This window comes from Misgurnus anguillicaudatus, chromosome 2 (assembly GCF_027580225.2).
Source record: "Misgurnus anguillicaudatus chromosome 2, ASM2758022v2, whole genome shotgun sequence".
Lineage (NCBI taxonomy): Eukaryota > Metazoa > Chordata > Actinopteri > Cypriniformes > Cobitidae > Misgurnus > Misgurnus anguillicaudatus.
Window position 1 is genome coordinate 31,956,049 of NC_073338.2, and position 17,750 is coordinate 31,973,798.

Genomic DNA, 17,750 nt, shown 5'->3' on the forward strand with positions numbered 1-17,750 from the left:
ACAACTAAGCTTCCCCCATTTCCTGCTTAGTCACTCTCACGGAGTACACGGTGGTCTACTGAAGCGATACTTCCACAGCATGTGCAGTAACCACCACTGTCATAATATTGCTTTTATTGCCATGTCTAAAAGGAACATCAGATGCTTGTGTTCCTCTCTCATCTGATATGAGAGTGATGAAGCTCAGGAGCCACACATTAGATGACACTCGAGACGGCAGACCTGCACCACGTACGCGGACAAAGCTGCACTTCACGTTCTGAGATCATTAAATGAAAATCCTTGTCTTGCTTGAACCTCAGTACACAACAGATGCATCTGGCGTTATGATTGTGAAAACTAATATATTCATTTGATCCTGGCCTGAGAGGTACTTGACAGTCTTCTTGGTGCACGTATGTAGAGTATTTGAAAAAAATGAGTAAGCTTCAACTCAAAGGGATCTCTGACCTTGAAAGTATGAGTCAGAATTGCTATGGGTGGTAAATAACAGGTAACATAAACTATAGGTAATAGACATAAATGCATCCATGCCAAATGCAAAATAAAATGTCATTTATTTACCACACATCTGGATTTTAAACAAAAAGTCATTCTTTAACTGTTTAAATTAAACTACGCTTTTTTTAGTCTACCAATAAACATCATGTAAAAATATGGATTGTGAAAAAAAAATATATTTATACAAAAATATAAACAAGTGCATACATGTCGCTCACATACTATGGTAGCCCGTTAAACACACAGTGTTATGCGACGTTTTTATGCTTTTAAGCAACTGAAAAAAGCAAAAATGTCTGTGCAGGTCAAAACTTCTCAAGGGGGCCAATAAACGTAAAGACCCCAGAGGCTTAAGCAGCAAGTGTAATCCTACATAAAAGACCAAAGTATTTTCATTGGAGTAATACAACATCTCATTCTAGCCATGGCCTGTGATCGAGTGGATGTCTACTTTGCATACAGCTTATCACACAGCGCCCATTTAACAGTCAAAATGTACTCATTGTGCTCCTACTGTCTGTCACTGGGTGGACAGGTGTTACTGGTTTCTGTATTCACACTCTTACTTTCCACATGGAGGGACAGCCAGCTTTTAAGCATGACTATCGTCTGTCTCCACACGTTATGAGGAGATGATTGCCATCTGCCTGGTAACAAAGCTTCTTAATCTGATGCCATCCATACATCTGACCCCAACCCAGACGAGATCCAACAGCCCAGGGGTTAAATGAATGATTATCAAATACTGAGAACTAAGTGAGAGACATCGCAGAGGAAATGGTCCAAAACCTAGTGAGCTGCTTCTATAGGCAGCATTTTAAGGATAATTCCCACAGACCTAACAAACATCAACATTTTAATAGGAATAGTTTACCCAAAAACTGCACTTGCGTTTATCTCACGTCATCACCAACGTGCACATACAAAATGATGTGTGAAGATGTGTCTAGGACACACCCTTTTTTGTTACTTTGGCTTTATCATGCACAGCAGTGCCATAAGATAACGTACATTGCAACGCTCAGTACAGTCCTAGGGAAATCAGGCTTGAACGACCTCGTACAGGCAGTCTTGGGTTTGGTACCCTGCAGCGCTCCTGGGTCTGTGTTTACATTAGGGGTGTAATAAAATATTGCTATTTGCTACATGTGAGTACCGTGGTATTTTGTTCGGCAATACCGCATATATTCTTAAAAATGCACACAAGATTCATGGCAGTTGTTTCGTTTGGAGTTCACATCCTGACCACTAGATAGCATTCTTATCTCTGAACTTAAACAGTGACAGGAAGAACTAACATAGGAGCACAGCCAATTTTTTTTGCTAAGGTTTACATATGGTGGTGTGATGTGAATGACAGCTTTCCTAAAATTATATCCTATTTTCCTCAACGAGAAAATAGCACACAAATATTGTGATGTGTATGTCGCATCCACAGCCATTGACATTAACAATTTTTCATGCAAACCGTGCCTGCTTCGACCTAAACTGTCACGAAAGCCACCACAATTATGGGCTAATTTCTTTTTTGGGTGAACTACTACTTTAATCTTCTTATAGCTGTGTGTTTCTAATAATGGCAAACAAAAGTCTCGTGTTGACACTGTCCTGTCCATCATTGTGCACTTTAAAGAGATATTTCACCCAAAAATGAAAATAATGTCATTAATGACTCACCCTCATGTCGTTCCAAACTCGCAATACCTCCGTTTATCTTTGGAAACACAGTTTCAGATGTTTTATATTTAGTTCGAGAGCTTGTTGACCCTTCATTGAAAATCTATGTATGGTATACTGTCCATGTCCAGAAAGGTAATAAAAACATCTTCAAAGTAGTTCATGTGACATCAGTGGGTCAGTTAGAATGTGTTGAAGCATCAAAAATACATTTTGGTCCAAAAATAGCAAAAATTACGACTTTATTCAGCATTGTCTTTTCTTCCATGTCTGTTGTAAAGCGCATGCTCGAGACTAAAGTCACGTGACTGCAATGACGCGGCTGACGTGTTATCTGGTGCGCCCCTGCTGGGTTTTTTTTTGTGCGCCCAGGCATCGTTTACAGTCTAAGGGAGACGCACACTGTAAGTTTAAAAAAGAAAAAAAATTGCAAACATGTTTGAGGATAACACGTCATCCGCATCATTGCAGTCACGTGACTTTAGTCTCGCGCACGCGCCTCACAACAGACGCGGAAGAGAAGACAATGCTGTATAAAGTGGTAATGTTTGCTATTTTTGGACCAAAATGTATTTTCGATGCTTCAACACATTCTACTGACCCACTGATGTGTTTTTATTAACTTTTGGATATGGAGACAGTAAACTGTACGTAGATTTTCAATTAAGGGTCAACAAGTTCTCGGACTATAAAACATCTTAAACTGTGTTCTGAAGATGAACGGAGGTCTTACGAGTTTGGAACATGATTTTCATTTTTGGGTGAACTATCCCTTTAAATAAAGACAGTTGCAAAAAAAAAAAATCATAATGAGGTTGTGGACAAACCTCTAGTTTATGAAATCATCAGTTTATAGCCATACTTATGTTTGTAACCCCCTACAGAAAAGCACAGCCCTATTCACATATACATGTATTCATTTAGCAGACACTTTTATTCAAAGCAACTTACAAATGAAAAAGCATTTAACATTTTGCCTAAGGAGCCAACTAATTCTAGTTTTCTAGTATATCTAGTGCGTTTCAGCAAGGATGCTCACTGCATTGTCATGGCAACAGTTTGCTATGAAGTCTTTTTAAACAGTACTGGATGTTTCTTTTTAGATCATAAAAAAAAGACCCAATATTTGTATGTGCTACTACTATTATTCTTGCTGCATCATTAGTATAGCAACATAGTAATGCCAAACTGATGCTTCACTTTGTGAAGAGCGCTACTTTGTATAGTTGCTGCCTATATAGAGTGCTCCAAATCAGTCACTTATGAAATTGCATTTCGGGTTAGGATGCAGCCTAGCTAGGCAATAGGCAGCACGGCTTCTAACTAAGATTAGTAACAGATACACCAGTGTACACCAGTTCAGATTTGTTGTTTTGTCTAGAAAAATGGGGGGAGGGAAAGGAAGTAAAAATGAGGAGAGACAGGACCTAACCACAGCCTAAAGCAACACCTCCTGTCTGAAGTCAGCAGTTCCCCTGGAGATTCATTAATGATTACCAGAGACACACTGACAGACTTTTGTGATACAACAGTACTAAAAGGGGGAGGTTACATTAGGACATAAAGAGACCATAAACTGTCCCGATCTATAGAGGTGTGATACTGTATACGATACTATAGATTTCTCCCTCAGACATATTTGAAGAAATGCAACCGATCCACTTATAATGCATCATCGCTGCAATTCTCAAGCCATTGAGACAGAATCAACAAACAGATCAGTGATTTCTGTCTATGAGCACCACTGTCTATGACCATTACTGTCAAGAGCAACTCTATCAGACCATTGAAATACTGAAAACTGATAGGCTTGCATGTTAATGGCTATTGACAGCTGTTCCTTAGGGAGTTGGGCTGATATATAGTAGAGAGCAGTCGACTTTAGGCAAGAAGCTCCCTCCATCTGCTGTCATCTCCAGTAGCTTCTCAGCTCTTCCCCTCCCACAGTCATATCTGTTATAAAAGGGGCATCTGCTCAAGCCCCCCACATCCCCATGTGCCCAAGGCTATGTCCTCAATACTTCCATGCTAGTACGCAAGTATGTAAATATGCAAATTTGCTTCTATTCAAAACCAAAAAACCTACCAAATATGCCAAAATGTATTCATATAGTACTGTGCAAAAGTCTTAGATTAGATTAGTTATGTTATAGTGATCATATATAATTATTTCTCAGTTTCTCTAATAGAATACATCCAGAAAATACAGGAAATGTGTATGTAGTATTAAAAACTGGATAAAAATGTAAACTGATGTGTCAAGTTTTTTCCACTTGAACAATAGCAGGAAACTGCAGGATCTCTTAAACCTAAATAAAATTAAATCTTAATTTCTAATTTTAAAGAAATTAGTCTTTTTATTTCATTCGGCTCAAAAACGCATAAGATGTGTTTAGTGCCAAGAGAGGTCACACTAAACACAGACGTTGCCTAAAGAAGACATTTAGTCCTGAAAATTTAATTTTGAATCTTTTTTTGTTCATATTTCCTATATTTTCTGTTTGTATCTTAATAAAATAGACAAAAAAATAAATATGGATAGACATTAAAACTTCTAAAACAAGTCTGGTGGTGGTGGCCTAATGCTGCGTTCAGACCAGCTGCGGTAGAGGCGTCAAGTGCGAGTGATTTCAATGTTAAAGGTGTAGTGGAGGACTTTCTCGAATTTTAGAAAAGAACCGCCTTTTCCACTTTTTAAAAAAATGCAATTGCGCAACACTCCTGATTGACAACTAGAAGGACCAATAGTCTTGATGATCCACCCGGAAAAAGAAAATCCTCCGCAATAAGTCAATGTAAAGACGCACGAATGAGGCTTTTAGCGTGACGCGGTAGACACAATTCTGCCTCATGCGGCTTTCACATTCATTTCAATGGCTTGCGCCGCGCGAGGGCGTTTTTTTCCGCTCACGCCGCGGTCAAAGTTCAAAATAGTTTCACTTTTGCGCTGCGCTCTGTGACGATTACCCGCGGGGCCAATAGAAACGGGGCATCCAAACAAGCAAAATGGACGAAAAGCTTATACTCCGAATTCCCGGAGCTTTATAATACAAGTTTACGCTCCTACAGAGACATTGGAAGAAAAGCCGTGTCATGGAAACACGTAGCAATTCAAGTTGGCATGTCAGGTGTGTTTTAAGTCAAGTAGCTTGTTGGCAGCTTAAAGTTAGGTAAAATGGAGACGGGCAACATCAGTCTCTGTATTCCTCATCAACTATTTAACGCAAATATAAACATTGTAGTAATTTATTGAAAACCTGGCCTACTTTGGTCTGGCCATCAGAGCACAAATCACTTGGCTGCGCTGAACCCAGCGGCGAGCGCATCGCACACCGCGTCCTATGTGAAAGCCGCATCATTCGCGGGTCTAGTTCGTGCGAATGGCGCAAATTGAATGTTGAACTTTGGCGGAAAACGCGCCGCATTAACCAATCAGGAGTTTGCTCTAGTAGTGATGTGATTACAGAAAGCAAGCGGAGTCACAGAAGCCCCTCTCATGACGCAAATTTCTAGATAACTAGAATTTCACGAGCGTCTTTCATGCGTCAATGAAGCGAGTAAACTCAAAATGTTCAAGCAGCAAACTAGATGCGGTAGGCGCAAATTTGACGCCTCAAACGCGGGTGGTGTGAACCAACGGTAAGACTTTTGCACACTACTGTATATACTAAGCATACTAAGTATAAACAGAAGTCACTTAGAGAATTGTGTTTATCCCGCAATGCACACAGGGACTGGACGCAATGTTTAAAAACCCCTACAAATGGCCATAATTATGAAAAATCAATAATATCTAGATCAAGCACGATCTGGAAATTCAGTACAATTTTTGTATTTTTCACACTCAAAAGTGTGAATCTGACTTGCCGGAAATCCAGCACGACTGTAAGCGTGTCTGCTTTCGCACTGTTTCCGAGGGAATCAGTACCAGGACAGAAGAAGCAAACACACTCACTGATCTCATGGGCTTTGTGCCGATGCCTTGACTGCATGCTGCTGCTGCTACTCCCAAGGGCTAAGTTTGCAAAAATGGATGCAACTTACTTTACAATAATAGTAGCTGGCCTAAAAATGATGGCACGCAGCTAAAAGAGGTCTTTAGGAAATTTGATCTAGGCCCCTTTGACCAGATCATCCATCAAGTCCATATTAAAGTCCTGGACTGCAATGTTTCCTTTGATAAACTTGTAAACATGTGCCCATCCCCATAAATTATTAAGATGGAGGGTTCTGCGGTTCATGCACAACGTTTGACCTAAAGACTATTTTGAGCAATGGTCTGATAGGCAGAGAGACTCTTAAGAGTTCTAGTATGGACTCAGAGGAAGGGTAATTAGTCAGGGAGAGTACTTTATGAGCTCTCTGCTGCCCTTCTCCAATTGACCTCCTTGATAAAAGCGCCATTACTGGCAATTAGGCCGCAAGATGCAAAACAAGCATCTCTAGGAGAATCTACGGACGGTTTCGTATGAAGAGACGAGCTTCAGTCACTAGAGTTTGCAGAGCCACAAAATTATCATTTTTTTTTCTGATATGAGGTGAGCAGGTTCGCTCTTTTACAAGACCAGTATATTTTGCATACTCAGTTTTGCAATTGAAAGCATTACATTTTCATGACAAAATCTAGCTTAACCTATTGCATTTATTAATCATTGAAAACAAGCCTTGGTCTTGCTTCTCAAATGCATGTTAGATAAGAATATGAGAATATTTTACTGGAAAGCAAGATTAAGAAAACCTAAGGTTGATTGTCACTCATAGTTAATCTGAATGCATTTTTATAAACAAATATATAACAGATATTGGTGATGTCGTATTTACATAACGTATGGCACCTTCCTTTAGGCTGAAAATGAATACAGTCACAATACAGATTAATTATGCAAATGTGCCCTATAGAGATTTGAACACACCGAAAATAATGAATACATTTTAAACTACAGGTAAGTTTAGGGCTACGCCCGAAGCAGTCAAACTGTTTTTACTTTCAAATTTATAAAGAAATCTGTTAAGACAGCATGTCTGTTAAAAGTAGGGGGAAGGGAGCGTCAGCAGACAGTTTGCTTAAGGCAGACCACCCAGGTCACCTGCCACCTGGGTTGTTGTCATGGTAACCATATCCTTTCCAAACTACTATATTCAGGTGAGAAGATGGAGAGAGGTAAATGGGCCAAAATGCTTTACGTGCCATGCTAATTAAAACCGCATGCCCGCGTCTGTGTTGTCTGAATGACACATATCTAGGTCCACAAAGAATGTGCTGTACTATCCATTTATTGTAAATAAAGGAAGAGAGATAGACTAAAAGAGCATCAAGGCTGTTTACTGCTCAGTGGTAGATGCATTACGTTTGCAGCAGAAAAGGTCATATAGGTTCGAATCCAGGGAACATACATACTGATAAAAAATGTATACATTGTAATGCACTGGAAGTCGCTTTAGATAAAAGCATTTGTGTAAATGTAAATGAATAGCATTCCTTCGAACATTGGCTACATTGAGATATATACCTAAGGTTACTATGCCTATGGTTAATAGTTCAACCCAGTAAGAAAATTACCACATCATTTATTCACCCTCATGCAATCCCAGATGTATATGACTTCCTTTCTTCAGCTGAACATAAATACTATGGCTGCGTCTGAAGTCTGAAATCGCATACTGTGACAAGAGGTACTGAATTAGATGAAGTACCTACTCATTGATCGTTAAAACAGTAGGTACTATATAGTATGAATATGGATAGCATTAATGAATTCGGACGTACTACATTAGCCATATTGAAACATCACCTGACATAGGTTGTCATAACAACAAGTTAGTTGTTAACTCAAATGACATTAAACTAGCGGAATTTAAACACAAGGGAGGGCTGTTTAATATATGTATTTGCATTTAATAGAGCTGCGTTACCGCTTTTTTAAAACCACGCCCCTCCGTCTTTTGCTTCATCAGATAATTCCTCTCCCGGGGGCTCATGGGATAGCAAAGTGTCTACTTCAGGATCTTGCCAGAAGTAGTATGTCATCCAGGTACTCTTCACCTAATGCTCTTGGAATTAGGGATCGACCGATATAGATTTTTCAGTGCCGATGCGATACCGATTTTTGTTTAATCAGCCTTAGCCGATGAATGATACAGGCTGCCGATTTTCTTTAGCCGATATTTGGAGGCGAAACTGCTTTTGCTCACTCAATTTACATCATAAAATTATGTTTAAAAAAATGGCACGTTGTTAAAAAGATGTTATTAGTTTGGACAGTTCTTACATTTATTTAAGTCTAGGACTAGTCTAATCCCTGTCCGGTAAACCGCCCCATAGAGATAAGAAATAAAAACCCGCTTTGTTCAGCTATGATCAGCTGTTAGGTCGAGCTTTCGATGTTGTCATGGAAAGGTTGGTTGTTTTTAGTCACATGACCTGCAATCGCTTGCGGCTTACAGCACTCTGTCTGTAAATAATGCCGTAAAAAAATCGACGAACACGGCAGCCATGTATCGGCCGATACACATAAAACTCGCAAATATCGGCCCGATATATCGCCCGGCCGATATATCGGTCTATCACTACTTGGAATACTATGAATTTGGACATACTACTCACCTCACCTACTATATAGTACGGAAGTAGGCCGTTTCGGATGCAGCAAATATATTTGTAAGAGAAAACGATTCATGTTTGCAATTGATACATCATGTATCAATGGAAACATACAGACAAGTAAAGTACATTAACTTCAATATGGTGGCACATCAGCTCCATGTTGGTATATCATTGGTTTTGTGTGTCTTGTGAGTAGCTGTCATATGCCTCTTTCATCATGTGACCCGCAAGAACCAATGAGATTTCGAAGATTGACGAAGAGCCAACATGCTGCAATATTAAACATACATTGCTTATATTAAATATATTAAATATACATACACAATATATTGATCACTAAATGAGCTCAAAAATAAATTGTTTTCTATCACAAATGTATCGTTTTACTTTTATGCCTTTCAGAAGACATTTATTAAAGGGACACTCCACTTTTTTTGAAAATATACTAATTTTCCAGCTCCCCTAGAGTTAAACATTTGATTTTTACCGTTTTGGAATCCTTTCAGCTGATCTCCGGGTCTGGCGGTAGCACTTTTGGCATAGCTTAGCACAATCCACTGAATCTGATCCGACCACCAGCATCGCACCAAAAAACAACCAAAGAGTTTGGATATTTTTCCTATTTAAAACTTGAAAAAAAAAAATTAAAAGTTGTGACTATACTTTCTTTTTGGCATAATAATCAAGGACTTTGCTGCTGTAACATGGCTGCAGCCGGCGTAGTAATATTACGCGCTGCCCGATAATAGTCCCTGCCATTGAAAGTTACTAAGGGGACTATTTTCAGCTGTTGCGTAATATCATTGTGCCTCCTGCAGCCACATTCCAGCAGCAAAGTCCTTGATTATTATGCCAGAATGAGAGTATAGTTCCTATTATATTATTATTATGTTATTTTTTAGCGCGATGCTAATGGTCTAATCAGATTCAATAGATTATGCTAAGCTATGCTAAAAGTGGTACCGCCAGACCCGAAGATCGTCTGAATGGATTCCAAAAGGTAAAAATAGCACAATCCATTGAATCTGATTAGACCATTAGCTTCGCGCTAAAATATAACCAAAGAGTTTGGATATTTTTCCTATTTAAAACTTGAAAAAAAAATTAAAAGTTGTGATTTTCTAGACAGATATGGCTAAGACTATACTCTCTTTCTGGCATAATAATCAAGGACTTTGCTGCTGTAACATGGCTGCAGCCGGCGTAATAATATTACGCGCTGCCCGAAAATAGTAACATGCCATTGAAAGTTACTAAGGGGACTATTTTCAGCTGTTGCGTAATATCATTGTGCCTCCTGCAGCCATGTTACAGCAGCAAAGTCCTTGATTATTACGCCAGAATGAGAGTATAGTTCCTATTATATATTATGCTAAGCTATGCTAAAAGTGGTACAGCCAGACCCAGAGATTGGCTGAATGAATTCCAAAAAAATAAAAATCAAATGTTTAACTCTAGAGGAGCTGGAAAATGAGCATATTTTCAATAAAAGTGGAGTGTCCCTTTAACCCACTGGAATCATTTGGATTACTTTAATGATGGATGGGTGTTCTCAAAATCTGGGCTACCATTCAATGGCATTACTAGGTTAGGACGACCCAGGATTTTATTTCAATTCAGCTATGTTCGAGTGAAGAAAGAAAGTCATATACACCTAGGATGGCCTGAGAGTGAGTAAATTATGAGCTTGCTTTATTTTCATTATAATGTGAACTACTCCTAACACAATTCTCTATAAAAATTGTCATAAACAAAATGTCTACCAACAGCCTTGCCAATAAACGTACTAAACTTTTTTTTAGTGAATGTCATGCAAACAAACTTCTACAGCATCAAGAGAGCTACACTGTCTTTTTATTGCTTAACGGCGATCCAAACATTTGCAGCCCAAGCAATATCACGAGGAATTTAACCTGATCAGTAGCTGCTAGTCTTAAGCCTTGCCTCAAGTACACAGAGCTACATTCCAACCCCCTCAAAGACAAACCCCCCCACTCCACCTAGCCAGCAAGACAACAGTCAAGCAAAAGAGAGAAAGAAAGAGAGAGGGAAAAGGAGAGAGAGAGAGAGAGAGAGAGAGAGAAAGAAAGGAAATTCCTGGAATAGCTCAGAAGTAAAGGGCTGCCTTTCTAACCACTCCTGTCGCAGCGTGTCCACACAACCTATGTGCTTCTTATCAGCAGGCAAGCTAATTAACCCGCCCTCTCTCTCTCTCTCTCTCACACACGTAAACTCACTCACTCACACACAGATACGTGCCGCTGACCCCGAACTCGTATATGAAACAGAAATGGCAGCCCCTCAAAATGTTCCTGGCCCTCATTTTGTTTTGTTTATCTGTAGCACACAGGAAAAAAAGCCAAGGATTCAGCCAAGGCCCAACACCCCTCCCCCAGCCTCCAATGTTGCTTTCTCTCGCTTTGCCCTCCAAAAACCTCTCTCTCTCTCTCTCTCTACACTTCCTTCCTGTATTCTCCACTCCACTGCTACTCCCCTGGTTGTAAATCCACACTGTAGTGCAAACCTTTAAATAATAACTGTATACAAATAATAAAAGCATGTAAATATTTCCACAGTTTCAACGACATTCATAATCATGTGTGTTCGTTCATCCTGTTGACATGAAGCTTGTGAAATGGATGCACTACTCTAAAGTCCTAAATTAAAAGGGTACTGAAGATCGCATGATGATGCGCAGGTCTCCCCCGATTGGTTTGTTAAGAGACATTCAGTACTTGTTCTGAAAGGGTTATATTTCACACAGCCATCTCTGAGGTTACAGGAAAAAAACAAACACAGACAGAAAAGTAGAACAGGGAGTGTGGGTGCGTATGGTTATTTCTTTTAGGCCAGACACATACAAATGCAGAGGTGAGGACATGGTCAGGCGGTAACAAACCTTACTACTCAAAAGAATTACATTTAAATGTCTGTGCCATCACACCTGATGTGTTATTATTCAGGAAAGTGGTTATAAAGGTATTTTTTTGAACTAACTTGCTTAGCAATATTTTTTCTAAAGCTACATACAGTGCAAAAAAACACATTTTATCAGTACATGCCTTCCCTGGGAATCAAACCAGTGACCTTTCTGTTGCTAATGGTATGTTCTTCCAGTTTGGCTACATACATGAACATTAAATGCCCCTTATAAGCATAGCAAAACCTGATTTTCATTAGTGAGTATAGAAACAAATCTATGCCTAGGTAAATACAGTTTTCATTCTACGTCACCTTTGAAATATTGCTGTTGGTGATTGTGTGTAGGGATCGACTAAGGATGCACGATATATCGACCGACATATCGTTATCGGCCGATAACTGCTTATTTTTAATATTATCGGTCTTTTGGTTTGTTGAACCACTTCACTTGCTCATGTGGAGTTTTGATTGGTGCTTTCTGTGACATAGCACGAAGATGACACGTGTTGCAGGCTTAAGAAGAGTATGCTAGTCTAGCGCAAAGACAAGATGTCCGCGGTCTGCGAGATTTTCATTGTGAAAATAATATGAATATTTATCGGCCTATAGATATCGGTTATCGCCCCCAAATTTAAAGAGTTAACGGTTATCGGTATCGGCCAAAATTTCCATATCGGTGCATCCCTAGGATCGACGATATGGATTTTTTTTTTAGTGCCGATGCCGATACCAATTTATGTTTCATTAGCCTTAGCCGATGACCGATACAGGCTGCCGATTTTCTTGAGCCGATATTTGGAGCCCATACTGCTTTTGCTCACTCAATATACATCATAAAAATGGCACGATGACGCCAAAAGTCTCAATTTAAAAAAATAACATTTATTGAACTTAAAAAAACTATATTTAACAAATAGTAAAAACAGGTGAGGGTCCTATGGAACCATGAACTGCACTCTCCACAATGACAAGAAACTATCAGCAAAGGATATTGATTTCTAGCACTTTACTACTTCAAATATATAGAGAGATGAAAAATAAAAACCTGCTTTGTGCAGCTATGAACAGCTGTTAGGCAGAGCTTTCGATGTTGTCATGGAAAGGTTTGTTGTTTTTAGTCACATGACCTGCACAGCAGCCACATATCGGCCGATGCACATAAAACGTGCAAAAATCGGCCCGATATATCGTTCGGCCGATATATCGGTCCATCACTAATTCTGTGAACCTGGAGACTGCAGTGTACACTGCAAGTTTATAACATTCTCACTTAAATTTGTAATTTTAAATAAACAATGTTCATAAACGGATGTTCCTCCATTGAAAAGAGGGGAAGCTTGGACTCGGAAACAGTATTCCTTACATCATGACTTAAAGGGCTAGCTCACCCAAAAATGAAAATAATGTCATTAATGACTCACCCTCATGTTGTTTCAAACTCGGAAGACCTTCGTACATCTTTGGAACACAGTTTAAGATGTTTTATATTTAGTCAGAGAGCTTTCTGACCCTCCATTGAAAATCTTAGTACGGTTTACTGTCCATGTCCAGAAAGGTAATAAAAACATACTCAAAGTAGTCCATGGGACATCACTGGGTCAGTTAGAATTTGTTGAAGCACCGAAAATACATTTTGGTCCAAAAATAACAAAAATTACTCAAGGGCTCGTTATAGTTGTGTGTAGGTCCTACGGTGTAGCCGCGACGGCGTAGGTTCTGCGTCGGTTTTCATTTATACTTTGGGTCGTTGTTCGCGTCGACGTGCAAACACACGCACAGACCGCTGGTAGGAAGTATCAACGCGTGTAACCACAGTAGCAGCGCGACCGTCAAAGAATAAAAAGGTTGGCAAGTTAACCCACAAATAAAGAAGAAACAGCAACTTCTTGTGTATGATTTGAGAAGACCAGCAATGACGGAAGTAAATAAACAGCGACTTTTTTTGCAGTTTGAGTTAAATCACTCCTCAACTTGGCTCATCTTTGTTTTCACCGTCGCAAACGGAAACACCTACAACGCAGTTTTTTTTACCTGACAGGAGGGGTTCTGGTGGACCAATCACAACGCTTGCGGTCCACGTAGACCTGACGTGCTGTTAAAAATTTTGCGAGGTGCACATCAGGCTACACAGAGCTACGCACAGGCTACGGATAACCTACGGCGTAGCTACGGCATAGAGCTTACGCAAGACTATAAATCGGGCTTAAAGTCACGTGACTGCAGTGACGCGGCTGATGTGTTATCCTCAGACATGTTCGCAAAGTTTTTTTTCCAAACTTACAGCATATTTTTTTTCCTCAGGCACAAAAAAATAAACAACAGCTGGGGGCACACCAGATAACACGTCAGCCGCGTCACTGCAGTCACGTGACTTTAGTAAACCTTACATAGATTTTCAATGGAGGGTCAGAAAGCTCTCAGACTTAATCTAAAACATCTTAAACTGGGTTCTGAAGATGAACGGAGGTCTTCCGAGTTTGGAACAACATGAGGGTGAGTCAATAATGACATTTTCATTTTTGGGTGAACTATCCCTTTAACAAGTGGATAGGAACACAAGCATTTGTGCTGGTTGGCTGCATTTGCTAATACGGTCAAATATGATCTTAAGAAAACGTTTAGGATCATAGGTGTGACCTTGCGTTGAATTCCTTGAACCTGATCAAAGTAATCAATCCATTTTAATATAAGTACAGAATACACGTGGGACTAAATGGTCTTCTCCCCTTTTAGTAGTGAATGAGTGAACACTGACTATCAGTCAAAGGTGTAAAAAACTGATCGGTGAGAAGATTCAAGTAAAAATCAATGATTCTTAATATACCCATGCTTCTTTGCATTTAGCTGTTATGCAACCACATTTCACTTGCTAACTTAAAAAACTTGTCTGGTGTGAAAGATAGTTGTCTTTTGATTGAAATGCAACACAACAATTGTCTGTGGCATTCCTGGAATACAACAGAAAACAACTGACCGGAACCGTTTACCAACATATAATTGCTATCTAAGTGAAACTGCCTGTACTGTAAAACTGTGCTCTCTGCCTGGTTCCTGGCAGGTTTGATTCGTACTTTTTGCCCCCAAGGGAGGCGGGGCGGGTGTGACACACTTTCCTGCTGCGTCAGGGTTAAACGGCGAAAAACCAAGAGAAAACCTCAATATTATCAGATGCTGTATGCACTCCTCCCCCATCTCACCACATCGACCACCATTTCAGGTTTTAAAGGGCCAGGTGGTCTAATGATAACTGGCTGCTTTGTTTTAAAGGCACAGAGATAAATCTATTAATCAAACGGGTAAAACTATGACTAGTTGTAACTGCCAAAAAACTTTATCAAACTTCGACAGAAAGGATGATTGTATGTTCCCGGGCCAATGTTGGGGTATCCCTTTATTTGTATATCATTTAATGCTCCAACTGTAGATTATGAATGGTTTTTCTGTGTGTTAAAAATGGATAAAAGGATTTGTAATAGTCTTGGAAGCATCAGTTAGAATAGTATGAATACTCTAAACAAAACATTGTTTTCCATCAAATGTGTTTATGACACATTTTATAAATAAATATAAATAAAGCAAAAAACGTATGTGAAATGTAGTCTTTCATTTTTTGGTATTTTTGGTAGGGTGAAAAATGTAAATTACTGGCTAGCGATATTATTCTCGAGTGTTTTGATTGAATTGATATTCAATTGCCATTGCACTAGAGTTTAAGTCATGCAAACTGATAGTGTGTCTGTTGTGGAGAGGACCAAAGCTCCACAACTACAAAATAAATCCTTAGAGCTTTACTCAACTTAATCCTGTCTAAGAACATGTACGGCATTTTAAAACTCTGGGATTTGGATAGATTTGTATAAGACTGGTTTCTGTTTCACATAACAGAAGTTTTTCATTCGTGACCTTCTAAACCTAAACCACTGTGGCCAATACCTCAAAGTTTCTCAATGATCCATAACAAAATGTTTGAATATCAAAATGTCCAGCATTTCCTATTATAAATATGACCTATTTTCACGCCAGGTAGACACCATGCATGCACAGACAGACACCAGATTCGATTTCTCTAATGTTTTTAAAGCACTTTTATATTCACAATCCTCAGTAGTGTTCCCAATACTGCTTTATAGTATTTCAACACTACAGCAGGCATCATCTATTTTACAATATTCCAATATCAAGAGTATTCCTACAATCTGTTCCCAGAAAGTGCGCAAGTTCACAATGTCACGTATGCAGTCATGCAATAAAAACTATTGAAAGTGCAAATCTTGAAAAAGAAAATCAATGCTGCATTCAACTTCAGTAGAGCGGAAATACTTAGCTGACCCAGAAAGAAACTCATAGATAAACTCTCATCTCATAATGGCAATAAATATTAGATTCACACAAAGGAAGTGATTTTTGATTTCATCCGGATAGGCTGTCATAAATAACTTACGTAGTCATGAAAGGCCTTTGCTTCACTTGAGTGATCACATGTCTCCCTCCTCTCAGGTGCTGCGCAGTACAGGTCCCAAAACACGCTGTGTAACCAAAGCATTGTTTATACTGAGAGGAGAATAATAATGGTCCCATAATGCTTACATTTACTAGTTGTAACAGTCATCTGGTACAAAAAACTCATGCATACAGTTGAGTTTAACACAATACATAGGTAATTTACTAGTGTTTAATTAGAATATTTATAATTCGACATGTTATTATGTAAAATACATTAGATACAAAACATGATTGAACTGTTGAATAAAGAGATCACACACACCACCACCATGAGTGCAGAAAACCTGGTGGTTCCCCAAGGGTTATGTTCTTCTCCCATCTTATCTAAATATAACAAAAAGAGAGCAGATAAAAACCAGCTCACAAAATATTCAACACTTTTCTACGCAATTCAGGATAGATGCATTATTCGTACACACCTCTGATAAAAACGTCTGTGCGGACTTTTGCGCTCCCACGTGTAGCAAATACTCATAAACATATAATGCCAACCTGTTGGATAAAAATAAATTGCATTCAATAAAACTGTCAGCTTTCTTTTTCTGCTGTGTTCGTGTTTTCAACAATGGATACTCGAGGAGTCGGTGTTTGGCATCACACAACTGTTTTCATTCACATACACAACATTTTCAGGCAACTCTTTGCAATTATAGAGATCACAACTAACCAATATAAGCAAGAGAAAAAGAAACAAGTAAGCGATACTACAAAACGCCGCACACAAACGTTATAATGGGCGTTTGCAAACTGAAATATTGCTAGATAAATATTGTTAATATTTTTATAAAACAACACAGTGATAAATAGACTAGATCTGCAGAAACCAAAATGACGTAAACACTGAATAAACACGAAACATTTTCTTTATTATAACATCACTGGAACAGCGTGAACATGAACACTTGTTCTAATAAAAACAACATAAAATCAGCTGTACATGTAAATATTAAGCTCTTACTTTTCCCGTGCTTGCCCGTCCGACGGCACCGCGGTCCCTTTACCTTTATTAAACATGATATAGACGCGTCTGGCAGCTTCAGTCTGCCTGCGATGTGTTTCCTTATGATCCAGCTGTCAACGTGCAGCCCGCATCTGACCCCATCCGCTTCAACCGACCCTGTACACAGCCAGATCATGAACTGTGGGCGGGGACCTGATGTGTATGATTGACAGGCGTATAGACCAATGAATGTGTTTGACGTGACCTCACGACCCCCTCAATCTGCATAAAAGTTAAAACAATAAAAAGTAAATAAATTCATTTTTGACGGTTTGGTGGCTATGATAAATTGTGAACAATTTAATTACATACCACAAGAGTTTTCTTTCATGTGAATATTGGACGTTTGTACGAAACCGTCAGTAGCTAATTTATAAACTGTTTATACAAGTATGGAAAGCAGATAGTTGAAGCGCGATGTATTGAAAGACCTGTTGCGCCACCTGTCGGCGACAACAGGTGACAACAGTCGGTAGCGTTTGATCGTGTACTTTTTAAAAACAATATTTATTTTGGTTTAATATTTATTGTTGTTTATAAAGT

At 39.1% G+C, this 17,750-nt stretch overlaps 1 protein-coding gene across 4 annotated transcripts in view; it reads right to left on the bottom strand.

Annotated features, from left to right (window-relative positions):
- ssbp3a (single stranded DNA binding protein 3a) overlaps positions 1-17,355 on the bottom strand; it is a 33,302-nt gene extending 15,947 nt beyond the window's left edge. The window contains exons 1-4 of one of the 4 annotated variants that reach the window (XM_055202662.2): positions 17,166-17,355; positions 16,627-16,699; positions 16,470-16,531; positions 16,146-16,230 (exon numbers count right to left, since the gene is read on the bottom strand). In XM_055202662.2, the coding sequence (XP_055058637.1) occupies positions 16,146-16,230; positions 16,470-16,531; positions 16,627-16,699; positions 17,166-17,221 (276 nt within the window). In that variant the 5' untranslated portion in view covers positions 17,222-17,355. The remainder of the gene's footprint in view (positions 1-16,145; positions 16,231-16,469; positions 16,532-16,626; positions 16,700-17,165) is intronic. The other 3 variants (XM_055202661.2, XM_055202665.2, XM_055202664.2) reach the window with 3 other exon arrangements.
- Positions 17,356-17,750: the final 395 nt, after the last annotated feature.